Source organism: Podarcis gaigeae (assembly GCF_964106915.1).
Source record: "Podarcis gaigeae genome assembly, chromosome: 1".
In the NCBI taxonomy this organism is placed as follows: Eukaryota; Metazoa; Chordata; class Lepidosauria; order Squamata; family Lacertidae; genus Podarcis; species Podarcis gaigeae.
The window spans coordinates 38,667,195-38,695,046 of record NC_139678.1 but is presented as its reverse complement, the minus strand read 5'-3'; the positions used below and the strand labels follow the sequence as shown (position 1 = coordinate 38,695,046).

At 43.6% G+C, this 27,852-nt stretch overlaps 1 protein-coding gene and 1 long non-coding RNA gene across 2 annotated transcripts; one reads left to right on the top strand and one right to left on the bottom strand.

The window, feature by feature from the left end:
- Positions 1–3,199: 3,199 nt before the first annotated feature.
- Positions 3,200–9,886, bottom strand: LOC310846745. Its single transcript, XR_014565532.1, has 2 exons — positions 9,680–9,886; positions 3,200–4,145 (listed from the first exon to the last, which is right to left on the bottom strand). It is a non-coding gene; the product is annotated as an uncharacterized lncRNA (long non-coding RNA).
- Positions 9,887–15,204: 5,318 nt separating this feature from the next.
- Positions 15,205–23,204, top strand: GJD2 (gap junction protein delta 2). The gene is made up of 2 exons (XM_083743628.1): positions 15,205–16,595; positions 18,249–23,204. Exons 1-2 carry the CDS (start codon positions 16,525–16,527, stop codon positions 19,090–19,092), a joined length of 915 nt encoding a protein of 304 aa, XP_083599754.1. The 5' UTR covers positions 15,205–16,524; the 3' UTR covers positions 19,093–23,204.
- Positions 23,205–27,852: the final 4,648 nt, after the last annotated feature.

Sequence of the window (27,852 nt, the reverse complement as noted above, 5' to 3'; positions counted from 1 at the left end):
CACCAAAATTGTGAAACTCGCTCCCTTCGGAGATCTATATTGGTCCTCTTCTCTGTTAGCATTTGCTGCTTTTTTTTTGGGGGGGGGGGATATTTCAACATGCCTTTGATTTGTGGTTCCCTGGCCCTTTCCCTAGTCTTCACACTGCACTTTGGATTTTAACATACTATTTTGTCTGCTGCTGTTTCTAATTGTACAGTAGTATCTTAGACCCCAAATGCCTTGGTACTCAGACATTTTGTCTCTCAAATGTTGCAAACCCGGAAGTTTGGAACCTGAACGTCCTACGGAGCTTCCACAGCTTTCGATTGGCTGCAGGAGTTTCCTGCAGCCAATCAGAAGCCGCACTTTGGTTTCTGACCGTTTTGGAAGTTGAACAGACTTCCAGAACAGATTCCGTTCAACTTCCAAGGGACGACTGTATAGTTTTTATGATGGTTTTTGTTTGTTTGCATTTCTATTGTTTTTAACTATGTAAGCTGCTTTGAGTGTCTTCAGACCGAATAATAACTCATCTTAGCTAATTTAAGGAAAACAAGCAAAAAAGCCCAACCTCAATTCAGGTCTGAAAAAACACATGAGTACAATAAGAAAAGCACTGGGATGCAGCAAGTGGGCAGCCACATCCCATGGATTTTATGTAAAAAGGATCTAAATAAACGATGCTCTTCCCCCCCAGGAATACGATAATCTCATCAATAATATTTGTATGGACAAATCAGGCCCTTCTCTTTAAACACACAGGAGATTCTGTACCCTAGATAAAATTGGAAACTATTTTCAAAGTTGGTTTCCGTATGTAGACATGATAGGAAATGATTGGGGAGTATATCCCGGGGGTTCCCTACTTTGTCACAATGAATCCTATAAGGTTGTTCCATTGGGCTTGTCTGAGTAGTAATGCAAAACAATGAAAATAAATGCTTCCCTTCAGGAACCATCCAATGCCTTTCCACCACCTTCCTTCTTAAATTGTTAGAATTTAAATATATTAAAATAATTTCCCGAAGCCCCCTTCCAATGTTTAATGAATGCACTTGGGGGAAGGAGTGGGTTTGTAGTGGCAACTCCCTCCCAAATCCATGTGCTTTTGTTTTGAAAGAATCCATAGGTCCTACCTATTTACAACTGAAAGTCAGTCCATAGGTTTATCTATGGAGCTCTTCAAAAGGAATTCACTTTGGTCCAAAACAGGGACTTCGGCCACAGTCTCACTGCCCTTCCCACCACACATTCAATGAACGCCTGGAAAGAGGCTTAACAGATGCCATGAAGGTTTATTAAGTTTCTAAGTGTCAGAGGCACAGAGGAGTGGCCAAAGGTTGACATTTATCCCTTGTAGTTTCATCACTAGTTAGTCCCAGGCTGTGATCCATCTTGATGACACTAACCGGCTCTGTCTCCTGATTGGGAGACAATCAGGGAACCACATGTACCCTGTCCTAGACTCCTAAGATACCAAGAGAATAAATGCAAAATATAAATGTAAAGAAATAAATAGCAGTAGCTATTTTCCAATCTACAACCCAGTTTGAGAACAATACAAGTACCACTGGACAGATGATTAGTCTGCCAGGAGGGGGCGTATCAGGAGAGTGATTGTGTTCATTTTTTTAAAAAATAGAATCCACAGTTCAGCTATTTTTGTCATAAATTAGGAGTTGCTGGTTTCTTATAGAGAAGTGTGGAAGACCTCAAAGCCATCTAAAATGGAAAGTTTCTATATCCAAAGCAAGGAATTCATCAGTCAGCTAAAAAATTGAGGGCGCATTTGCATTGGAAATGTGTAAATGAATTCAGCCTCCGAGCAACCCATATACAAGATTATATGGGCCACTCTGCTACAAAACAGGGTAGCTTTGAACACCAGGTGTACGTAACAGAGCTGGCCTTCAAGGAAAATACATGAAAGATGCTAAACAGCTTGTGCATGCTTTACACTGTTAGATTAAGAAATCAGGGCTTCTGTCAAACTTCTATCATAGTTGAAAATAGTCTTCTGACTCCCTTCACTCAAGTGTTGCATTAAGGCCAGCATAAAACAGGGGCAGAGGAGTGTGACTAGGATGATCAAGGGTCTGGAAACCAAGCCTTATGAGGAGCGCTTGAAGGAGCTGGGTATGTTCAGCCTGGGAAAGAGGAGACTGAGAGGAGATGTGTTAGCCGTCTTCAAATATCTTAAGGGCTGGAAGAGGGAGCAAGTTTGTTTTCTCCTGCTTTGGAGAGTAGGACTCGAACCAATGGATTAAAGTTAGAAGAAATGAGATTCTGACTGAACATCAGGAAAAATATGCTGATGGTAAGAGAAGAAGAAGAGAAGAAGAGGAGTTTGGATTTGAGTCTCAAAGCGGCTAACATTCTCCTTTCCCTTCCTCCCCCACAACCAACACTCTGTTCACCAGATTACGAGTCTACCGCTCTTAACCACTACACCACACTGGCTCTCCAGATCTGTTTGACATTGCAACGGACTCCCTTGGAAGGTGGTGGACTCTCCTTCTTGGAGGTTTTTAAGCAGAGGTTGGATGGCCATCTATCCTGGTTGCTTTAGCTGAGATTGCAATGGGTTGGACTAGATGACCCCCAGGGTCCATTCCAACTCTGATTCTATTTTGCAGGCTTCCCATAAGCATCTTGTTGGCCACTGTGAGAACAGGATGCTGGACTAGATGGGCCTTTGGCCTGATCTTGCAGAGCTTTTCTTATGGTCTTAGGGAAAGGCTGGACCTGAAGGCTGTAGCTCTTCACCTCCCACCCAACCCACTGTGAATTCACTAATTAAACACTTTGACCTTATATCTGAAATGGCTACCTGGTGTGTTTTCTTATGATGGAACATATGACCATGGGGAGGTCTCTAACTCACCTCTTGAAATGGTTGACTGAAGTCATTACCAGCCAGTAGTTCTAAACCAGAAGAAAGGTTCCAACAAATGGCATGTGTTTGTTTCCCAGGGCACAGCTGCTAAATGGGAAGGTCTCCAGTTTTCCATCTAAAGGGGTGAGGAGGAGCCCTTGCAGACTGCTATTCTAGTTATAAAGATACCCCAATTCTCATTCACCCATATACAGACAGAGGATGTGTGCCCCAGGAGAAGGTGCAAGGAGTGTTGTCTGTGTCCTTCTTCCTGGAAAGCAGATGTGAACACACAAGCTAGGTGGTCAAATCTGTTCAGCCACTAAAATTTGTTCCCCCCCCCCCAGTCAAATACGTTTCTCAGTTAACTGAGTGAGAAAAAGCAAGGTGAAAGTGAGATAACATAGAATTAAATTGTGAAATATATGAAATACGATTGAGCTCTGTTAAAAAGAAAAACCCTCACAGAAATACAAGAATAAAAGTCCACCAGCCCCAATTTAAGTGAAATGCTTTCCTAGGGGGAATTGCATCTACTGCAGGCACCAATTTAGAGATTTTCCTCTCTATTAAAGAGCCTGACAGCCAATTATCTACCAAACAACAATCATTTAGCCAAACAGGGATCATGGATGAAATCATGTGCTATATTGCTTAGGCCCAGCTAAAGGCACACACTCCCTTTATTTTTGTCCGTCAAACATCATTTCGTGCACATACCCCAATATACATGTGTTTCAGGGTTACATATATTTCATTTGAAATAAATAGACATTTTTTCTGCTCCTTTACATTTGAATTGCAGAATTCCACCCCCCAGGGCCTCGAACAGCATAGAGATTTAAAAATAAAACAAAAACTGAGTCCCCTACTGAGCTGCTGATTTCCACCCTCCTTGTTCACCACAGATGTTTCACTTTCAAATCAGTCGCAGTGTGGCTCTAGTAATTTCAACGGACTGCTTCAGCACTGCTTTGCAATTTAATGTAATGTGAATTCTTCTTCTGAGACTGGTGATAAGAGAGATGTGGGGATAGAGGAGAGGGCACCAGGAATACCCAAGACATATGGTAGTGTTACCATCAAACCAAGGGAAAGAAGCACTGCCCTAAATCAGCATATTGAAGTAAGAACTGCCTGGAGCATGAACAAGATTCAGCATTTGAATGAAGACAAAAGGAGACAGGGCATTGCGCTAGGTCCAAAAGCAATGCTGTGTGTGAACGAATTCATACTGAAATATCCCAACGTGTCTTCTCACATTTCACTGTGCTTTCTCAGCTCAATGCTGAGAGAGAGGCCCATCAAAATGAAATAAAAAGAGTTAGTTGTTCCATATGTCAAAGCAGTAAGTATTACAGATGCTTAATAATAATAATAATAATAATAATAATAATAATAATAATAATAAATGTTTATTTATACCCTGCCCTTCCCGGTTCAAAAACCTGGCTCAAGGCAGCTAGCAGCAAATATAAAACATTGATTAAAATGCGACTTAAAAACAGCATAAAATACAACATAAATGCAGCATCAATGTCAATAAAATTCAAAAATTCAGGGATCATCTTGGGGGGGGGGGAACCGCAGTCAGTAAACATCAAATGATCACCAGGGTTAACTGGCCAAGTTGGTCCTACTAGGGCCAGCAAGGAGACCAGGGAAGAGTTTAAATGTGGAGTCCCAGAAGGGTTTTTTCATAGAAAATAAAAGCGAAAAGGGAATAGAGAATCAGGCTAATTCAGACTGAAGGCCAGGCAGAATAGCTCTGTCTTTCTTACAATACCCCTTCTAAAATGGCATTTCATGATCCATGGGATTATTTTTGAGGACCGTGCACCAGATTCGGGCCTATTTGGAGGGATAGGGACCTCATTTGAGTCAAGTTGAGACAGGCTTGGATTGCCACAGGCCAGGTTGAGTGGCCCTAGGCCATCTGGGGCCAGGGCAGCAAGTCCCATTTTGCCGACTGAAGTGAAGCAGGAAGGTGCTGCCCTGCACACACACTGCATGTCGCCCGCCTCCCTTGCTTCCGCCGTTGAAGCTGTGCTTACTGGCATTGCACAGCTGCAGTTCTGGCGAGATCTCACAAGAGCCCTGACAGATCGTTCAGAGGCCTCTGCACAATCTTGCCAGAACCTGGAAGCCACAGCTGCCTCTTCTCTTTGCTTCTCTGGAGGCAGTGGCAGGGGGAGAGCACTCCCCCCCGGAGGTGCCCCTTGGACTCTGCCCCCTGGGCAGCAGCCTCAGTCTACCTCATGGATGAGCCAGCCCTGCCTCCATTTCTCATTTTTCTAGTCTTAAATTCAGTTCCTGTATGGGAAATCCAACCAGAAGACCAATTGTATATTGGGGAAGTAGCGAGTCTCATATGGCTACCCTTCCTGCTTCTGTTCCTCCCCCCTTCCTGGCAGCTGTTAAGTTTTTGAAAATAACATAGTGAAATTGACTTGTGAGGTGGTGTGTTGTTCGATAAGCACACAGAGTGCAACGAGACTGAGTGTTTGGGGAGGGAGCATAGCTGTCAACGTTTCCCTTTTTTAAAGGGAAATTCCCTTATTTTGAATAGGATTCCTCACAAGAAAAGGGAAAAGTTGACAGCTATGGGAGGGAGGCTCCTTTAATTTCATTGTACACAGGTGGTACAATGACAATAAAGGTATTATTATTATTATTATTATTATTATTATTATTATTATTATTAGAAAACCTCCTCTGATGTCCTAATCCAGGCATGGCCAAATTCAGCCCTCCAGCTGTTTTGGGACTACAACTCCCATCATCCCTAGCTAACAGGACCAGTGGTCAGGGATGATGGGAACTGTAGTCCCAAAACAGCTGGAGGGCCAGGTTTGGCCATGCCTGTCCTAATCAGTTGGGAGAAAGTGACGCCCCCCCCCACAGCTGCCTTAATCAGTCTGGGAGGCTAGTGTTGGGAACCTTCTTTAATGTTGGAAATTGTTATTGGAAAGTGAGGCATTGGGAGAAGGTGGCTATCTATAAAATCAGATGGTTTGGGCAGAGTGATTTAGAAGCTTGTGCATGGACTGATTGGCCACAGGGCTGTGCAATCTAAGGCTACCTGGGGGAGTCACTTGGCTACGCTTGAGGGCTTTCAAGTGGCAGATAGAAGTGTATATCTGGTATGTATATATTACTTGCTGTTTAGGAATAAAATCTTCTCAGCCACTTGTGTTTTGCATTGCTTATGTTTTTTTTAAAAAAAGAACCACCTCGCATTTGGCAAGACAATTCCCAACATTTCCATATCTATTTGCAATTTCATTTTTTTTAGGCCATCCTGAAAAACCTTTAGTATTTTAGTAAAAATTACTCCTATCTACACATTTTTGCACACGTTCCACTAATATAATGCATTTTTGTAGCTTATTTTAACTAAGGTTGTGTGCACTTCAGCCCATATGTGCATTTTTGTGCATATTGTTGTCTGGAGAATTGCATTGCAAAATTTGAAGACACACACACTTCAAAGGATGATTGAGTGTTGGTCTGCATATTGCTTCAGAAAGTGTGAATTAGGTAAATTTGCCTTTAAGTGCAAACTGAATCAGATTTCTCCCCTCTCTCTACTAATAGCTCTGATGTTGCAAAGGTTGCAACAGTTGCAACAGTTCATTTGTGAACTATCAGCTCAGGTTCTTCAAAGCTCATTAGTGTGCAAGAGTTTAAGAGTACAGAATAAATTGCTCAGGTCCTCTGCAAGGTAAGTAACATTGTGCATTGAAACACTGTATGTCGTGAAATGTGCTCTCTTCAAGAACTGAGATCCCACAGATAGCAGCAGATGTCCTCATATGATTTTATGAATAAAAGGTACAATCTGATGCAATCATGTCATTAATACACACGCAGGCACCAGATGAAAACACAGCAGAGCAGATGGTTTTGAGATCTTAGATGGGTGTTTTCAGTTCAGCAGCTAATTATTTAGCTGTTGTGGATTAAACCAAACACTGTCTGCAAAGCTGCTAGCATTAGTCTTTGAAAGAAAGTTCATCAAAACACTTCACGTCTTGCACTTGGAAGTGCTATTTTAAAGCACCCAAGTGCAATTACACAGCATAAGGAAAGAAATGCATGGGTTATATTTGGAAAGGGTTTGTACCTTTTCACAAAGTGCTAAATAACCGCAAACAAAAGCCTCAGAGGGGGTAAAGTTGAAATAAAGCATATTGGGTCCAGTAGAAGTTTAGAACAAAGGAATAACATCCTATGACTTTTACAAATTGCAGCGGTTAGGCATTTGGGAGGTTAAAGCCATTTGTGCTTGCACACACAGAGCTTCTGCACATATAGAATTTCCTTGTGCATGTATGGGGTTTCCTCTCCCCTTTGATGTGAATACGGGAGACTGAAGGATCTAGTACCTTTTATTACAACCTTGATGGTAGGGTAGGCTAACAAACTTTTAAGGTGCACAGAAGGATCCTTTCATGTCTAGACCCTAATACTCACTCTTTGACACTCCTGTGATTTCAAAAGCTGTAATACTTGAAATCATTACACAAAATCAGAATATACTTTGGGAAAGATCCCGTGTTGCCGTTTGAGGTTCTGCATGTGTGCAAGAGAGAGATTCTGATTTTCTACAAAGCCCACTCATATTCAAAGCTACAAATAGCTTAGCGGTGCAATGTTGGATCACTCAAATACCAGTGATGCTCGACATCAAGGGACACTGTGCTTCAGTCACAGCTTTCCTTGTATACAAGCCTCTCCATGCCATGAGAACAGCTTAAGGTGCCTTTTATGTGTGAAATTTGGGGAAAAGAAATGTTCATGTCAGTGCTTTGGAAAATTCATTCATTCTATGAGATATGCTTTCATGCTGATACCATTGGTTGGGGGAATCTTCAGCTGTGGTTTTCTGGCTGCTCTTTGGCTAAATTTGTTAATAATAATACTAATACTACTGCTACTACCACTACTACTATTAATAATGTAATTTATTATTTATACCCCGCCCATCTGGCTGGGATTCTCCAGCTACTCTGGGCGGCTTCCAACAAAATATTAAAAATACAATAAAACATTAAAAACTTCCCTAAACAGGGCTGTTTGATGAAGGTAGCATAAATAAGCCGGATCTCTGAAGCAGGTTGACCCATAACTCCTTAGAGACAAAGCAACCTCTCATTGGCATCTGCACTAAAATGAAATAATCATTAATCCCTTGGGCATCCTCTGCGAATCACAAACATTCAAAACATACACTTTCTTCTGGATATCTGGGAAGGAACATAAATTTGGCATATGCACACACACTCACACACTGCTTTTCTTTACCAGAGCCATAAAGGATGATTTGACTTTTAAACAGCATGAGTACAATTGATAAAATGTTAAAAGGGACTGCTTTGACCCTGCAAACAATATTGCTGCTTCATTAAGAAACAGATCGTTGTAAGCCAGAGAAGATCAAGCTAACCTTAATCCTAGAGGATTGTGAATAAAATGTAGGCTGATTTACTGACAAAAGTGCCACATTCAGCAAAGCACACATTCTGGACAGCACAGCAGGTTGGAGAACTTTGGGCTCTTGGGCTGCTAAATCCTTATGGAGTGCTTATAGACACTTCCGTTCTGCACATGCCTTACACCTTTCCCAGTCCTTTATTTTCACCTTGGCAGCTTGCAGAGCAGGGCAGTCTGACTCCCATTTTATTGTGGATTTCAGATACAGTACATTCAAACTTAAACCAAGTCCTCGCAGAATGTATGCCAATGATTTAAGAGACAATGATAAACGTATAGAGCACTAGAGGCTGGACTAGCCAGTAGGGCTTTGGTGTAGTGGCACCCGTTGACAGAGCCAATCAAGCGCTCCTCTGGATGTGTTTGAACCATGTCGCCACACACATACATACACACACACAGACACACACACAGACACACCCACCCACCCATTCAATTGATTTCAGTTAGGATCTGAACTGATTTAGGCAGCAAGGATGTGTTTGGTGTACAATGAAATAAACACCTACCCAACTTTTAGAAGACATCTGAAGACAACCCTGTTTAGGGAAGTTTCTAATGTTTGATGTTTTATTGTGTTTTTAATATTCTGTTGGGAGCCGCCCAGAGTGGCTGGGGAAACCCAGACAGATGAGCAGGTATTTATTTATTTATTTATTTATTTATTTATTTATTTATTTATTTATTTATTTATTTATTTATTTATGGCAAGCAAGAGTACACAACTTATCCAAGAAGGCCACGACATAAGCCGGATGTCTCTAGTCAAGTTGTGAGACTCAGTTACATGTGATTAAAAGGCTGTTGTTGTTTTTTTAAAAAAGTCACAGTTATTTTTATTTATTTACAGATTTATAAACTGCTTCACAACTGAAAGTTTTCTGAGATACAATGGGCTACATACTGCGGCAAGCAAAAGGCAACAAACCTATTTCTAAAACTGTATAATTATTATGAATTAGTTATGAAGCTTTCGAGAATCAAGAGCTTCTATCCAGTCCACCCTCCCACATCAATCCTCCAGTGTGGCCAACAGGGATCCTTCCCAAGGAAACCCACAACCTCTTAAGAAGCAGAGGAGGCTGCCACCCCCTTTTCCCTATTTTTTTGGGGGGTGGGGGGGTCAGAGAGGTGGATCAGTTTCCTTGTGTTCAAGGAAATGGAGGGACTCTTAAAGGGGTTTTTAAAACATAAATGTGAAGAGGTCGCATTTCATTTCATGGACACTGAGGAGGAACTCCTACCGTACTTTCTCTAATTTTCTTTATTTGCATCTATGCCCTCCCTTTCTCCCATGGAATTCAAGGTAGCATGCATGGATCTCACCTTGCCCCAATTTTATCTTCACACAACCCTCTGAGCTAGGTTGGGCTGAGCAATGTTGAGCTTCATGACAAAGCGGGGAATCTGAACCTGGATCTCTCCAGACCTAGTCTGGCTTCCATAGCTGTGCTATGTAGAACTTACATCTTGTCTTGCTCCAACCTAGAAGTCCTTATGCAGACAAAGCTCCTGTCAGAGTAGACTTTTCCATTCCCTCATATACATGGAATGGATTCCACATCTGAAAGGAGAAAACCACAAGCACGTCTGATAGATTTATTCATTTTTTCTTTCTTTCTACAAGCATTTATAATCCACTCTTCACCTGAAGGTCTTATAAGAGACATAAGAGTGACTTATTCCATTTTGGGGGCTTAATTCTGCCCAGAATTATGAACAAGTGAAAAGGCACTGATTCCCCTAAGAATGATATTCATCTAACCCAGCCTTTCTCAACCTGTGGGTCCCCAGATGTTGTTGAACTACAACTCCCATCACCCCCAGCTAGCAAGGCCAAAGCTCAGGGATGATGGGAGTTGTAGTCCAACAACATCTGGGGACCCACAGGTTGAGAACTGCTGAACCGTAAGGAGACACTTAAAGGTAAAGGGACCCCTGACCATTAGGTCCAGTTGTGACCGACTCTGGGGTTGCGCCACTCATCTCGCCTTATTGGCCATACAGCTTCCGGGTCATGTGGCCAACATGCCTAAGCCACTTCTGGCGAACCAGAGTAGTGCACGGAAATGCTGTTTACCTTCCCACCAGAGCGGTACCTATTTATCTACTTGCATTTTGACATGCTTTTGAACTGCTAGGTTGGCAGGAGCAGGGACCGAGCAACGGGAGTTCACTCTGTCATGGAAATTCGAACTGCCCACCTTCTGATCGGCAAGTCCTAGGCTCTGTGGTTTAACCCACAGCGCCACCTGCGTCCCAAGGAGACACTTAGCCTAACAGTATTCAGCAAACTGATTAATCCTCACATTGTTGTTGTTAGCCACGAAGACTAAAAACTTCATGGTCAGAAAGTGGCATTCCAGACCAGCAATAAGACTATGCATCTGCATGGCTTCGGCATTATTGCCAGTCAGAGGTGCCCTGTGGGTGCCCTGATGCCAGTAATGACTCAGCCACTGTGCTCTGTCTCTTTTACATTTCCACTGCCACCCATATGGCAAAAAAAATTATAAAAATAATTATTTTCCAGTATAGACCAACTAAGTTTGTTCTGGTATAAGCTTTTGTGTGCATGCACACTTCTTCAGATACATAGATACCCATATGGCAGTTGGTCTGTTTGATGCTGTCTCGTGCCCAGGAATACACCCTCACTCCAATGCCTAATTTGCAATAGACTCATTTCCCCCTTTCGTCTACTTGCACACACTCCAGCCAATCCGCAGCAGTACCTTTTTAAAAGGGAAACCTTTTCAATTAATGAAGTTAATGAACTGGTATATTGGTGCATTGATGTAGCGCAGATATGGGATTTTAATTATGACAAGTATTGTAAAATGTACATTAAATTCTTCTAATCGTTAAAGCTATAAAGATCTGAGATTTTATTTTTTTGGAAAGGCCTTCCGTTAGGTTCCATAAAGTTTAATTACTCCAAGGCTATGCATTAAAAGTCATTCACCCCATGGCGTAGGAACCGGCATGTAGAGTTCAAGGTTCTCTGCTTACAGTATAATCTGCCACTTCTGGTTTTCAAAACTAATGAAGTTTTGATTTTGCGTCTTTGCGGCAAGCTGTTAGACTTGATTTTCCTCATTTCTTTCCAGCTGTAACTTACTCATTTGTATTGTCTGTTAGTGTGTGTGGTTCAGAGCTATTAGGTAAATGGGTGAAACTAGGAACCAGCTGAGAAACCACAAGCATGTAAAAGAGCCTCATAAAGAAGTACAGTGGTACCTCGAGTTATAGATGTTTCAGGTTACAGACTCCACTAACCCAGAAATAGTACCTTGGGTTAAGAACTTTGCTTCAGGATGAGAACAGAAATTGCACGGTGGCAGCGGGAGGCCCCATTAGCTAAAGTGGTACCTCAGGTTAAGAACAGTTCCAGGTTAAGAACGGACCTCCAGAACGAATTAAGTTCTTAACCTGAGGTACCACTGTACAGGTGGGTAAAACCAGGGCTTTTCCCCCACCTGGAACTCACCAGAACTTGGTTCCGGCACCTCTCAGGTGGGCGCCAATGCCATTGTAAGAGAACAAGGGAGGCATTCATGGTGAGTTCTGGTACCTCTTTTTCTAGTAAAAATAGCACTGGTAATAAAGGCCACAAACTGTCCCAAGTGGCTACAGACTTCAAAGAGTTAGTTGAAAAGAACGATGGTTGCCAGTTCATTTCTAGGCCCAAGTCAAGGTGCTCACATTCATGTTTAACACCTTAAACGGCTTAGGCCCCAAATATCAGAAAGACTGATCCTTCCCTCCAGACTTTCAGGGTCAGATCAGTCGAGGGGGCTTTCTTGGCAGCTCCGCTGCCCTCATGAGTTTGAGGGATGACAAGAAGGCATTCTCTGTCGCAGCCCCTAAGATGTGCAATTCCCTCCCCAGGGAGGTGAACCTGGAACCTTCATTATGCAGTTTTGGTCAGGTGCTGAAGATGTATGCTGGACTTTTGCAACCCGAGACTCAATTTTTTTTATGACTCGCCCATTTCTCTTACCTGCAGTGTGTTTTAACTTATTAAAAGATTGTATTTTTAAATAGTTGTGACACATATTGAGACCTCATGAGGAAGGGTGGGTAAGAAATCGAAGAATGAGATTCAGCTGGTGAGTCCTGGCAGTAGAGGCTTGCACAAGCACTTCTACTAGCACTATAGGACTTTCCCCTCTCTCCTTCTTTGTGTGCCCCCTTCACCCCGCCAACTGGCAGGAGGTTGGGAGAACCCCCAGAACGGGGGGGGGGGGGGGGAGGGAGAAGAAGGCAGATCATTCCACCAGGAAAGCAGAAATGCTTGCGCTGATGGAGCAATCTGCTTAGCGCTATGTCATAGCTACCAACTTCTCCCTTTTATTGCGAGGAATCCTATTCTGAATAAGGGAATTGACAGCTATGCACTACATTGAATTCTCCCATAAGTAATAATAGTAATAAGGGGATGTAGAAAATAAATATGCATTAGTAGTGCAAATGCAATTAATTAAGGAGGGTCACACGTACATGTTATGTGGAAAATAACTGCAAACATTTTTGTAAAAATGTGTACTCGTTAATGTACTGGAATGACAAGTATTGCAATATTATTTCTTGTTATAACTGACTGTGATATATATTAATCTGTCTCACACACAGAGATAGTTCATTATAACAAGGAACAATGTCACATCACTCTAATACACTCTAATGAAATGAGGCCACTTTCCCATAGATATGCACATGCTATGTACATATCAAACTTACAATACAACATTTGCAATGCACCCCTAGTTGCATTTGTACTACTAATGACTTAGTGAGATACATTTTGCACTCTTGTAAGGACAAACAACTGCCCCCTTTGCAAATAATTACTAGATTTTGTGTAGTGCAAACAGCTGTGCCATATAAATGGAGTACACTGAGTAATTCTCTAATTTGAAGCTCACCAATCTATTTTTTTTTTTTTTTTAAGAAAAATGAAGTTATTAAAAGACACTGAAATGATACCATCTAAATCTTGGTATTTGTGCTTTGGCTACCTAACGATGGCAGCAGACCTGCGAAATACCCCTCTGTTTCAGTAATGATTCTTTGGCCCCTAGCATTTCACACATCAAAGAGACAATCCTGGGTTCGCCAATGAAAGTCCACTCAGGAGGGAACTTTAGTCAATCACAGCTCTGTGAGATGTGTAACTGAGCAAAACATATATTTACTGAATTCATACTTTACCTTTTTAGGCATCTCTTTGGAAATGTGCACCTAAAAGAGGTGTGCATGCTTAGAAATCCATATTTAAAATGCGATGTGTGAAGAGGCAGGACAGGAGAAGCTGATATGAGCTAGCTGAACCTTAATTTTACTTTATTTCTTACAGTTATGTATCTCCTACCTTTCAGGATACAAATCCTACCACGGCAGCTTACAAGTAACAGTCAATTGCATATTTGGAAAGCACAATAAACAACAATAACATATTAAAAAAAACATCCTTCCCATGGGGCAGTGGATGATGTATCACCATGTGGTGAGACAATGATGCCCCTGCCCCTTTTTCCTGGAATCCTCCCCACAGGATAGTAGGTGGCATGTGGGTAGTCTAGCTGGAAGAAGACCTGAATAAATGCATGCCTGCCAGGCTCTCTCTCTGGCCTATGGAGGCTTCCTTCTTGCCCCCTGAGTGGACCCAGGTTTCCTCACACCAGACAGAGGCTGGTGGCTTTCTCCTCCCTCTTTTTTCTAGGCAGTGGGGTGAGGGGACTGAGCCCTGTGGCGCTGCAGAGAGAGGGAGGGAGGGAGAGTGAGAGAATATAAGAGCACTAGCTGCAGGCTCTGTCCACCTGCTCTCCCTTTAATCTTTCCGCAGGAGGTCCCTGGAGGGAGAGAGCAGGCAGGTGTGCAAATGGCCCAAAGCGGCCAGCCCACCATCTTGTTAGCTTAGCACACATGGGCTCTCTCCTCCTGGTGGCATGGCAGTGCAAACTGGGCCCAGCAAGCGCAGCCCTCAGCCCTCACCCCCCCCCATGCCAGCCAGAGACAGAGGGAGATGGTAAACAAGCTGAGATGTTGGCACCACCTCCAGAGGAGGTGCAAGAAGCAGCCACAGATCTTTTACACAGGTGATCTCTTCCTCACTCTGTGCAGCCTGCTAGGCCCTGTTGCCCATGCAGACCAGCCCAGAGAGGCAGAGGGTGTGAGCAAGTTGAACCTCCAGAGGGAGAGGGAGGCAAACCGTGACTGATCCCTCCACCTGCCTGCAGCCAAGGCAGTAGCAGCTGGTGTCCACACCTGGACAGGTTGGTGGAGTCAGAAGCAATGACAGGCAATGTCCCCATTGCTGAATTCTACAAGGGGCAACACTGAGACTAAGGAGGAGGAAGTGGACCAGCAGTGATACTCCTTGGCCTGGTTGCAAGGAAGAAGATGGGCAAGTGACTGAGATTGGTGGGGCAATGCCCCTATTCCTAATGGGCCACCCTCTCCACTCAAGAGGTTTTTCCACAGGCATCTGGTTGGCCACTGTGGGAACAGGATGCTGGACCAGATGGACCTTGGGCCTGATCCAGCTGCCTTATTCTCTTATGATGTTGAGGCTTCTCGAGCTCACCTGTGCTCTCCCTTTGGGTGGTGCAGAGAGGGCTCAGCGACATCCAGGCTGATTGGGCCATTCTTTGCTGCCACCAAAACTCAGTTCACATTCACACACGTTTAAAGTACACTTACATCACTTTAACAGTCCCCTTCCAGGAATCCTGAGAGCTGTAGTTTGTTAAGGGTGCTGGGAACTGTAGCTGTGAGGGTCTCCTCCCAACTCAGTACCTATAACAAATTATGGAGCCCAGAATTCTTGGGGGGGGGGGGGCGCAGCATCTGTTAAAGGCCGTTTAAAACGCACGGTGTGGAGCAGCCCTCACTTGCAAGTTGCAGATGAGGTTGCACCCCCTCCAACCAAGTGGGGCCCAAGCTCTCCAGGCCCAGCTGTACCTCCTCAGTGGGCCTTCCTAGCTGCTGGGGCCTCAGCAGGTGTGCCCAGATGGTGCTGGCGACTGGCATTTCCACTTGGCAAGCCAGTCCCAGGGCAGGAGGGCTCCTTGCGCATTCAACGCGTGTCCTCTTCGGGTCTCCCTTTGCCAGAGCTGCAGCAGCGAAGAGCCAAGGAAGACCAAGGAAAGGATGGCGGCCTTTGCGCTCTTACCGTGCCAGAGGTTTCTCACGCGCCCAGCCTGGGGAAGCAGAGGCGCCATTCTCCGCAGGGGAGGGGGGCTTCGGCGTCGAGGGCGCCCCCCGACCTGGCGTCTGGAGCAGTGATCGTCCCCAGCGGCCCTCCGTTGGTCCTGCTCGGCAATCGTGGGGAGGGGGGGGGGTGTCAGCTCCTGATCTGCGGGGATCCGATGCCTCAGCCTCGCTTTCCCCTCCCTTCCGGCGCGAAGGAGGCTGCTGCGCCTTCCACTCGCCTCCTCTTCCCGTCTAGCTGGGCTGGCGACGAGCGAGGAAAGCGTCCCTCCCTCCCTCCCTCCCCACACGCCTTCCCTTGTCAAGGACGCGGCGCAGGCCAAGTCCCCGGGAAACGGCCGCCCGGAAGAAAGGCAGGCGCCCGGATCCGGCCCCGGGGAGGCTGGCGAGGCGTCTCGGGATCCCTGAGGCCACATTCGTTACCTCCTCCTTGTTCCGTGGATGGCGAGGCGCGTCGTCGGGGCCCCCCATCCCTCTGCCCGTCCCCTCCCCAAAGGCGCAGCTCTCGTCGGGGGGAGGGGTGGGAAGATGGGCGCCCACCCCACGCCACCCCACCCGCTGGAAGGGTCCTCGGCGGCGGCGCTGTGTGGGGGTCGGCTTTGGCGATCCCTCTCGGGCTGTGGCGCCGCCGCTCGGCTGCTCCCCTCCAACCTGGCCGTGACGCAAGCAGAGCCTACTTAAAGGCGGCCGGGAGGCGGGCGGCGAGACACTGAAGGCGACCTCCGCCTGGGCTGCGCTGCGCCAGGCGATCGCCGCCCAGGCTGGCTCGCGGCAGCCGCCCCGCCTGCCAGGCAGCCCGCCCGGCCGTGGGGCAGCGTCCCTCCCTGCGCACGCCGGGCGGCTCGGGCCGGGAACGCGCGTCTCCGCCGCCGCCGTGGCTGACGGAGCGCAGCCGCCGCCGCCGCCGCTCCTGCGCCGCCGCCGCTGCCCGAGCCTTCGCCTCCCGATGAACCGCGATGGGGGAATGGACCATCCTAGAGAGACTCCTCGAAGCCGCCGTCCAGCAGCACTCCACTATGATAGGGAGGTAAGCGGCCCGACGGCTCTCGGCGCGCCTCCCTCCCCGTCGCCCTCTTTGACCCTGCCGGGCTCCTGCGGCGGAGGGAGCTCCACGGGGACGCTGCGCTCCCCTGCGCTCCCTTGCGCGCTCCCTGCCCGCCATCCTAAATGGCATCGCCTTGGAAGGAAGTCCTCTGGATTCCTGCGGGACCGGGGGAGTTGGGGGGGGGGGAAGGAAGCCGCAGCCCAACAGGACACCTTGAAGCACCGGATTTCCCAGCAACCCCCATTCCCAACCCCCTTCGACATTCCCAATTATTTCTTTGGCAAACTTGCTACCGCACAGGACTGCGCTCTCTCTCTCCCCCACTCCCTCCAAACCGCTTCTCTGCTTTGTTTCAGAGTTCACTGCTAGTGCACGGGACTCTCTTAACCTTCGATATAATCCATCCCCCCCCACTTCCCTTCCCACCCCCCGTCAGCTTATTCATTAAAAAAGAAAAGCGAATGACTGAATGCACATTTAAAGGAGACAGAAGATGTGGATGATGTTTGCTGTTAGGTGGCATAATAGTAATAATAGTAATATTTAGAATGAGTCACTTTCAAAGAGTCATATTATTATCTAGCTGGTGATTGCAGCTGGCAAAATGCAAGGGTAAAGTAAGGACAAGTGAGCTCCCTTACCTTTGATTTGCTTCCCTCCTCTCATTTATGGTTTGATCAATATGCTGCATCCCATAGAAAGTGGGAGAGGTGCCACTCTCTTTTATTTGACCGACATCTGTTTTCGGACACTTGAGGTACAGGCGAAAAACACGCACACAACTGGCTGCTTAGAACTGTCATTGTGGTTATAGATTCTCCCCTGTATAAGCCAAAGTAAGATTTGTGCTCAAATAAACCAAGCAAGCATTTCCTTCTGTTTGCTGCAAACATCCGTATGGATAAGTACATTGCTTAGGCAATCATTTTTTGTCTTTTGTTTGGTCAAGCCACTCAAGAAAGGCTGAGAAGTTTGAGAAGGTTGAATGAGATACAAGATCAGCACTGGACAGCTCCCCATAATAATTGAAAATAGCCTGCGTTTTCTTAACCTCTTTAAATTCAAAGTATATAAGAAATGCCATGCTGGATTTGACCAGTGGTGCATCGGTTTGGTTATTTTATAAATTTGTGAATCACGTTCACTACTTTAAAAGTGCCCAAATTAATGTAGAATAAAAATGGTTCCTAAAAGCTAGTGCACAGCCATAGAGAACGTGTAAATAAAAATAGCAAAAAAAGGGGGGATAACAAGTAATAACCTGGAGAGGTCTTTGCAAATAAAAATATTTACACTTGTTTGTGGGAAGAATATACAGAGGCAGATTGCTGAACCCCTTCTAGGGCATCAGCAATGCCTGCTAGGGCATCTAATACATATCTAATGGATATCTCTGACTGTGGCCAGACAGGAGCAAGTTGAGCAAGATTATGACACCCATCATGATTTTTATGCTTATACCATATAATAATCACACTGTCTCTGAACACAGAAGTTGTGCTTCTGACTAGCTTGGCTAGTGGCCACCAGCTGAGCTATACTCCATTTATGTGCTTTCTTTAAAATAGTAGTGATTTTTTTCAGTATTCCTCTTCTGCCCTGTAAATGTGCACTCATCTAACCTTTGTTTTATAGGATTCTGCTGACCGTGGTGGTGATCTTCAGGATTCTTATTGTGGCCATTGTAGGAGAAACTGTATACGACGATGAGCAGACTATGTTTGTGTGCAACACCTTGCAGCCAGGCTGCAACCAGGCATGTTATGACCAAGCATTTCCCATTTCTCACATTCGATACTGGGTATTTCAGATCATCATGGTGTGCACTCCTAGCCTCTGCTTTATAACGTATTCTGTTCACCAATCTGCCAAGCAGAGGGAAAGGAGGTACTCCACTGTCTTCCTCACTTTGGACAGGGATCAGGACTCCATGAAGAGGGACGACAGCAAGAAGATCAAGAATACCATTGTCAATGGGGTGCTGCAAAACACGGAGAACTCCACCAAGGAGGCAGAACCTGACTGCTTGGAAGTAAAGGAAATTCCCAACCCAGCTATTAGAACCACCAAGTCAAAGATGAGGCGGCAAGAAGGCATCTCTAGGTTTTATATCATTCAGGTGGTCTTCAGAAATGCCCTGGAGATTGGGTTTTTAGTGGGACAGTATTTCCTGTATGGATTCAATGTCCCATCCATGTACGAATGTGACAGGTATCCTTGCATTAAGGAAGTGGAGTGTTACGTCTCCAGGCCCACTGAGAAGACAGTCTTCTTGGTCTTCATGTTTGCCGTGAGTGGCATTTGTGTGGTGCTCAATTTGGCCGAACTGAACCACTTGGGCTGGAGAAAGATCAAAATGGCAGTGAGGGGAGTGCAAGCGAAACGGAAATCCATTTATGAAATCAGAAACAAAGACCTGCCACGTATGAGTGTGCCTAACTTTGGCAGGACTCAGTCCAGTGACTCTGCTTACGTGTGAGGCTGTGGCAGAACCAGAAGACTTTGCTGGGGATCACTGACCTACTGCGCATTAGCATTAGGGAAAGGACATTGCTGAAGCAATCATTTCCTCAAACCACCAAGAAAGCCGTTAAGGTACTTGATCTGCACTTTCTAAACCAGATACAAAACTGTGTGCTAAATAAAAGACTGATGAAGAGAACAGCTATACAACAACTTCAATCTGGCCTTACAGCTCAGTTATTTCCTCCCCCGAGTGGTCCATTGCTATTTGTTGACTGGAGCATCTTTTCAACCGTCATGAGGACAAGAAAATTTTCCTAACTGATGGGAAATGTGTCTAGAATGTTATCTTGAAAAACGGCAAGGGAGCCATTTCTTGAGGGAGGGTTTGGGGAGGGGGTCATAGCAATATTCATTTGCAAGCATGTCTATAAAAGCCAAGGGAGAGATTTGCACTGTCCAGGCATCTGACCGTAAAGCCTGTTAGTACATCCATGAGCTTCATCTGATGGATGCCTGACTTTACATGGTCAGCATCACACAGTTGATTACTGTGTATGGTTAGCATTTTTCTATCCTTGTTTTTGTACAAAAATCAACTACACAAGAAACGGTAGTGCTGAAAATACTTTTGCCATTTATTTATTTTTTGTTTGCCTGCCTACTTACACCAGAGACCTTAATCATTATTATGCTAGTTGTGATCTACCAAATTCATAAACAAATTAATAAACCACAGCTCCCTGCTATATGCATACAAATGATTGATCTAAAGTTCAGCCAAGTCATGTATTTACCGACAGGTTTTTTTTTTTTTTTTTGGACACATATACCAAAGGAGTAGAATTTATCGCTATTAACTGTGAATATATGTCACCGCCTCTTTGCTCTTATTTATATAAGTGCCATACTTGAAGTTAAAGAATTTAACTGTATTTAGTCAAAGGCTTGGCAAAGGATCCCAACTTGAAACCACAGGGTTTTATACCTACTTTTTATTTTAATCAAGCTTTCCCTTTCCTCTTTCCTTTAGTTACTGGAATGGTGTAAAAAAAAAAAAAAGCAGCTGATAACTATATTGATAATAAAATAATTGCCTTTTTGTAAAATAGAAAGTTAACTTTCTTTTATATATACATACTATATATAAATATATATTACTAGCATTGCATTGTTATATGAAGATGAAATTTATATGGATATCTATCTAGAACATAGGGATTATTATATTACAGCCTCTTTTATATTCATGGCCTGGATAATATCCAAAACATTTGGATATGAAACATTTATATGATTTTGGGTTGTTGTTTTTTACAATGACATGGTGCTATAGTAGGGCAATGAATTTGGATAAGTAGGAGATGCAGCATGATCCAGAAAATGCAGGTTTTACTATTTGTGTGTATATGCATGTGTGTGTGAATATTATATATAATCTCTCTCTCTCTACCCTTAACTTCCTTATCATTTTTCATAATGTGAGCCCTTCAGGGACAGAGAAGTATGCTTTTCAAGTATATAATTTCAACTACCTGGACGTTGACAGTGTTGTCTGCACGCACACGCACACACAGTCACACACAAACAAAAATTGGTTAAAGCATTCAAGTACATAAACACATAGGAATTTGTTTTGGGAACCGAAAATGTCACTGAAACCAACTTTAAGTAGCCTGGAAAATTTAGATTACAGAAATCGAAATATTTCTAAGTATTGATTGCATTATGTTAAATCCCCTGTATGTGAATGGAATCCCCTCCCCTGCTTTCACTAGGACTTTATAGGTCACGGAGGCCATCCCATAAACAATCTGATTGGATAAATTGTCACTTATTCAAGGCTCAGACCATTTTCACTGGGTTGTCTGTATGATCAAATGCATGGTGCATTGCAGTAACTGTGCATGTCATCTTGATCTGAGATCCAATTCACAAATTGCCTGGAAGTTGGGAAAGGAGGAGTGCCTCACACTTTTGCCCTCCCCCCTTGCTTCTGCTGTAATGTGTGAAGCGGGTGCACATGATTCCCAACCTTTCATATGAACTATCCCTGACACACCAGGCTTTCCATGGCAGAACACTTTGAAATGCGAGTGAAATTGGTTTTAATCCACATCTAGGTTTCCTTCATATCCTCATTAGTCTGTCATCCTAAAATCAGGCCCAGCCCAGTCCTTATCAAGGAATCTCCTCCTCTGAATTGGGGTGGGAGTAAAATCAGATTTGAATATGGATATATCGTCTGCTTTCAATAGAATGTACGTGCGGCCATTTCCATCCGCGTTTTGGTGCAACTAGCCATGTGTAACTAACTACACAGGGCTATTGTTTATTTATTTATACACTGTCTTTCCTTAAATGTTCAAGGCAACTTGAGCTGCATTGGGAAGCACAAAAGACAGAGATAACCAGTGGACTAGATTGGTCTTAAAAGCTCAGTGCACACTGAGCTTTGAACCAAGGTAATTCATAACTAAGGGATAGGAAACTGCTAAGACTGAACACATTTTATTGTTATTGATGAAAACAAGGCTGTTTCCATTTTAGAATGGTATTCACTGTTTGCTTCACATGGACATATGCTTGCCTGTTGAAACAGACAAGCTTCGGCAGTAAGTTTGCATTTATTTCAATGTACATTTCTTTGTAGACTTCTGAAACAAAACCCCATTGACCACTGTATTGTGCTTTACGCTTGTAAAATCCGACCACCTTTCAGTGCAGAGATGTCATTGCAATTGTGAAAATGCTTGGAAAATTCAGGGCATGCCACTCAATGCCATAGTTGTTTACTGTAGGCAGCTACTTCTATCAGACTAAAGCTGTGAATGAAGTGCTGAAGTTGGATTCCAGTCCATGGAACAATGTCTGTGAGCAACTCATTCTTACTTCAGTGAGGCTAATGTGGGAGCAGCACTTGGTGGATTGAGTCTGAAATCAATAATCCTAAATATACTTGCTGGGATGTAACGCCAGGCTGGTTCACACATGTGTGTATGTCCCTTGTGGACACTGTACACCTGAAGACTGGCTTCTTACCAGTTTGGGAGCTGACTCCACTGAAAAGTGTTGTGCTTTGAAGTGGTATTAAAATGTCCCAGCATCTGTGTTATGTTGTATGAACTATTCACACATGCAAGCCAGTCAACAAGTGGTGCATGTGTGAATCAGGTCATCCACTCTAATCAGCTTGTGCTACTTTCAAGTAAGTGCATTTAGGATTGCAGTGCCAATTTGCTGCTTAACCCTTTCTGTCTCTTATAAATAATGGTCATCATGAGGTTGCTTCAACATGTGAGGTAGAGGAAGGATATGAGCTGCTTTAAAACATGCCTTTTTCATTATCGTTTCATTAAAATGAATGGTTTTTAATTGATTATGGGTCCTTCCCTCCATTTGAAAGTACTTGTGACTGTTTCAGTGCATACTCCTACTATCTAATAATATGTAACTGCAGAGCATGAATGTTATTTTTAGAAGGCAAACATGGCAGCTAAAGATCTCCATTGATAGTATAACAAACTCCTAAAGAATATTTTTTATACATAGGCAAATCTGATTTTCTTTTTATACACCACTGGGATAACCTTAAACAGCTCCTTTACATGGGAATTACATTATTGGTAGTAGTAGTAATAATAGTAGCAGCAGCAGCAGCAGCAGCAGTGGTAGTGGTAGTATTAACAGAAGCAACACTAGCCACAGTAATAGTGGTAGTAATAGTATTAGTAAAAATAATAAGTAAACTGTAATGCACAATAAACAATAGGCTGTGTAGAAAGAACCTACTTAAACTCACTGATGTCAGTGGCTAAATACCAATGGATTTCACTAGTTCTGGATCATGCTCAGCATAATTAAATGTGTACAGATTCCATAGTGTTAGGTCCATGTTTTAAGTTCTCGGTAGTATATGTAGAAAATAATGGTGAAGGCATGCCTTGAAACCTGTCAGACAATACATTTCAATGCTTTTAGTGAAAAGCACAAAAAGGGTAAATACTAAAAAGCAATGCCAGTGACTTTTATTTTTCACTACAGCAGCTTTTATATAGGCAATGCACATCTTGTTTACTAGATTGGAAACATGCAAATGGATGGGAATAAAATGGAATATTAACATGAGCCAATTGTGCAAAAGTGTTTGCGTGCATGGAATACTACAGTATTGTTGTTCATGGAAACTCACAACATCATAAATTTTGCTAAAAACTCCAATAAATACATATGTATATAACAAAAACAGAATCTTATTTCAGTGGCAGAAACAATAGCAAATTGCAGCTGGGATTAGAAGCAGATTTGGAAATTCTGGGTTAAGCTAACCATGGTGGCCATAAATACCCACATAACACCAACCATGGTTAGTTTGGAAACTGTGATAGGAAGGGCAGGATGCCTGTGTGGAAGGAAGGAGGGGGGAAGGAACACAAGGGGGGAAAAGAGGGTATTAGGCTCTGTTACAGCTGCTTCAATGCCATTTTTTGGAAGGCGCATATAAATCAGAACAACTTGCTTCCAAGTAAAGTTAACTCAAAAGTTTACCATACCAAACTACAATGAAATTGATCTATTCATTTTTTCCTCCATTCATTACATTCAGTGTGATGTTCCCTGCTCTGAGGAAGCTTCATCATATAACTTAATACAAATCTGTTCTAAGCAGATTTGATGCAATGCTTCTGGTACATTTCTGTTGAATGAAAACCTTAAAATGTGTGCAGTGGGTGGGGGTGGAGAGGTTGCTTCTTGAACTAGAGAGGAGTTCAAATTTCAGATAAACATTTATTGTTTGTTAAATGCTTGTGTTGTTTGTTTTAAAGCTAATTTTTATTGGGAACCTGTAAGGGATTTACTAATTTTGCCTTTAACTACAATTAAGTAACATAAAGCAATGACAACAACAACAACAAAGCATTGCAATCTCCTGCTTGAATAATCAATGCATAATGTACTGTATTTTGAATTGGATGCTCTGAAAATTGGTCAGGATTGCAGAAAATGTATTAGGATGAAGGGTTATGATGAGAAGATTAAGGAAATTTACAAAATATCAAAATTGGGAAAGAAGGATTTGCTGGTATTAAGGGGGAAAAAGGAAGAAAGAAAAGCAGACAGGATATGGGCTGACTTGTCTTTACAGTGTCCTTGCTTTTGTGACCTCCATCAAATTATCTGTGTTAGACATTAACCCGTGTCCAGACACTAGTGAGGAACTGTACAAGGATTCTTGTATTATCTCTTATATAAGAAAAACTGTTTTGAATGTCATTTGGCAAAAGTTGTCCATATACTTCCCAGACAGGACTGTATATTATATTACCGTATTTTTTGCTCTATAAGACTCACTTTTTCCCTCCTAAAAAGTAAGGGGAAATGTGTGTGCATCTTATGGAGCGAATGCAGGCTGCACAGCTATCCCAGAAGCCAGAACAGCAAGAGGGATGCTGCTTTCACTGTGCACTGTTCTTCTTTTCCTCCTCCAAAAACTAGGTGCGTCTTGGGGTCTGGTGCGTCTTATAGAGTGAAAAATATGGTACATTATTGTCCAATTTGAAGCTGGGCAACTTAGGGCACTCCAGAGGTTGTTAAGACTACAAGCTCCCTCCCATCATTTCTGACCATTGACCATGCTGTCTTGGGCTTGTGGGAAATGGAGTCCAACATCTGGAGGATCACAGGTTTCCAAACACTGGTCTAGAGAGCCCTTAAGACCACTTATAAAAACAAGTTCCCCCAAATGTGATTCAAGAATAATGTTTCCCAGATTTGTTTCTCCTTTCCAGCTGTTTTTGTACTACAATTCCCTTCATCCCTGATCACTGGTCCTACTAGCTAGGGATGATGGGAGTTGTTGTCCAAAAACAGCTAGAGGCCCACGTTTGGGAAACACTGTTCTAGAGGTTGAGGTCCAATGTGTCATGGAACATAGGAATCTGTCTTATCAGACCAATGGTCTGTCCAGCCCACAGTATTATCTACAATGACTGGTAGTGTGGGGGGACCTTTGCAGGGGGGTGGGAATGCAGCACACCTCTTTGTCCTCTGCACACAGACACACATTGCTGCCCTACAGGATTCGTACACGTGAAAGCAGTCCACCGATGGACAGGAGTGAAGTTCCAGGTTTAGTTAATTAACAATACGGTCTCAGGGCAGATTGCAATAGGAAAACCGAATATACAAACAGAAAACAAGATAAAACCATTACTGCTAGAAAGCAAGAATCCTGGTACAGTTCTTCTGTGCATGCAGGTTGCTTGAGTCACCTGGATTGATTTACTCTGCAGGCGTTTTTATGATGGACCTTCTTTCTGCCACCACAGGCCAAAGGGCATGTTATGATGGACTTCTGTAACTCCCAATGTAATTTCCTTTGTTGAAAATCAGCTGCTCTCTCTCTCTCTCTCTCTCTCTCTCTCTCTCTCTCTCTCTCTGTGTGTGTGTGTGTGTGAGAGAGAGAGAGAGAGAGAGATTGGAATTGTAGCCACAGTGCAGGGATAAGCCCTTTGTCCCTGCACCAGTTGCCTGATTTAAATCTCCTTTGAAGCTGCGATAAGCCACACAAGAGAAAACCTAAAGGCACAATTGTATGTCTGTGTGTTCCCTCGTCTGCTGCTAATAGAAGCCTGTGGGGGTGGGGGGTGGGAGGTGATATATATTGGGCATGGGGAAAGCATAAGGTCCCTTTCTCCCTGTCGCATACTCCTAATGCCCGACTGCATTTTAAAGAAGTTTGTGAGGTGTGTTCCACTCATAAGATTCCAAATATCAGCACCATTGTTATGAATGAATCACCTTTCTTCCAAAGGAGCACAACAGAAGGTAAACAATGAATTCATCAATGGAAAAAAAACAACCCACATGAAAAACTAAATAAAATAAACACAGATTTACATACTACTGTCATGATCTACCATTTTGTGTAGTTGGGACCTATGTTTTGGACCACTTATGCTCAATCTGTGGAGAGTTGGTGGATGGAGTCTTCTATGTTTGTGCAGCAGCTTAGACTACAGGGCTTTGTGGTCTTTTCTAACTGCATTCTGGTTCTGTAACTAACTCACAGAGCACCCAGACAGAAGGAAAGCTATTTTGTCATAAATCAGAAATGAATGGCAACTGAAAGTTATGTCTTGGTAACACACGTGTTGGAGATAGATCCCCTCTTTTCCAGAAATACAAAACACATTTGCAAATTTGACAGTGATGCTTGGCATCATCTTGGGTACATGACATAGGTGCCAACTCCCTGGGTGCCTGAGCACTCACAAAATTCCCCATGAAGGGGCCAGGCACCCTCAAATTTTGGTGCCAGGGCCTTGCACACTGCATGGCACCCATGGCCCTAGGCACCCATAGTCACAGGGCCAAGCTGACACTCCTGGTACATAATGAAAACATTTATTGTGTTATGGTGATTTCAGAGACACCAAAGTCTGTGCTGAGGTGTCTGTCTTTGTTGTTTATGATGGCATATCTGCATAGGAATTTCCCTGAATAGTTTTTTTATGCTACTTTTTATTGGTAGCAAACAGATGAAGGGCAAACTTCTGTACATACAAAAGGCAGTGAGATTTCCGCCCCACTCACATGGAAGCCCATTGATGCAAGAGCTCCATGTCACATTGGCTTTGAAAGGAAGCATTGCATTTGCAAGAGAAACAAATTCCTTGAAACCAGAGTAAGCACATATTTTCATACATGAAGGATGGAACTTCAATGAAACCAATTTCAGTCTGTCTGATTCCCCTCCCTTGCAACTAATTAGATGTTCCTTAGCATTTTTATCTCTCAGGTTTTAAGGAAAGCGGGTCATATCTCACTTATCTTTAAGTGAAATTCTGTTTCAGAAGGAAGCAGAAACTGATAGGAAATGAAATCTGATGAGCAGAAGAGGATTAGCGTATAAATGTGTTTACAATGATTTCAAAGCAATCCACAGTTTTAATCTAATATCTCTCTATATCTGCATCTATCAGACCTGTCAATGCTTAGATAACTTTGCTTACAAATGACGTTGCTGAGTGTTTATTGGTTATTTAGGATCAATGAAGTTCAAGAGATTATGTTGAATCCTGTTAGGTAGGACTGAGGAGTGGACATGGGATGATGTAGGTTACACTCTGACCATGCTGTGGTTCTGCATTGTATAGTTGTGTGTACGTATGTGTGTGTTTTAATTCCAGTGATTATAAGCCAGTGCAACCAGCTGGTTTACTAGTTTTTGTGTTAAATAGGGCTTAAATAATTATGCACAATATGACCGAATCTATGTGGCAATTTTTGTTTGCCTATTTTTAAAGCAGTTTCTATTTTTTTTTTGTAGGAAAATTGTATATCCATTTTTTTAATTATGAAGAGTGCTTTATCTCATTCATGCTCACAATGAATCTGTGAGCTGATTCCCCTCCCCCCTTGTTTTAAAGATGTGGGGGGCAGGGAGAAGATCATGCTAAGCTAGGGTCTCTTGGCCTGCAATCACACCAAGCAGCACAAAGCAGGCTGGCAGGCAGACACAATGGCACCACCCATTTCCTACAGTAGAGAAGGCAATTCTATGTGTGCCTTTGTAATCTTGGGGTCGCCACTTCCATTGATATGAATGGGAGCTTTAGCACATACAAAAGGGTGGGTGCCTCAAAATATAGGGCCACAGCATTGTGAAACATTCCACTTCTCTAGCCACTAGAAGTGCTGGGAAAGGTGTAGAAAAGGTGAAGCAGAATGACCAGGGGGGTGGAGCTCTACCCCATTATGAGGAAACATTGCA

What these genes read in the sequence shown, in the direction of transcription:
- GJD2 (XM_083743628.1), top strand. Translation starts at nt 16,525, where the DNA reads ATGGGGGAATGGACCATCCTAGAGAGACTCCTCGAAGCCGCCGTCCAG. An exon ending in CACTCCACTATGATAGGGAG is followed by an intron (nt 16,596 to 18,248) that starts GTAAGCGGCCCG and finishes TTTGTTTTATAG; the next exon opens with GATTCTGCTGACCGTGGTGG.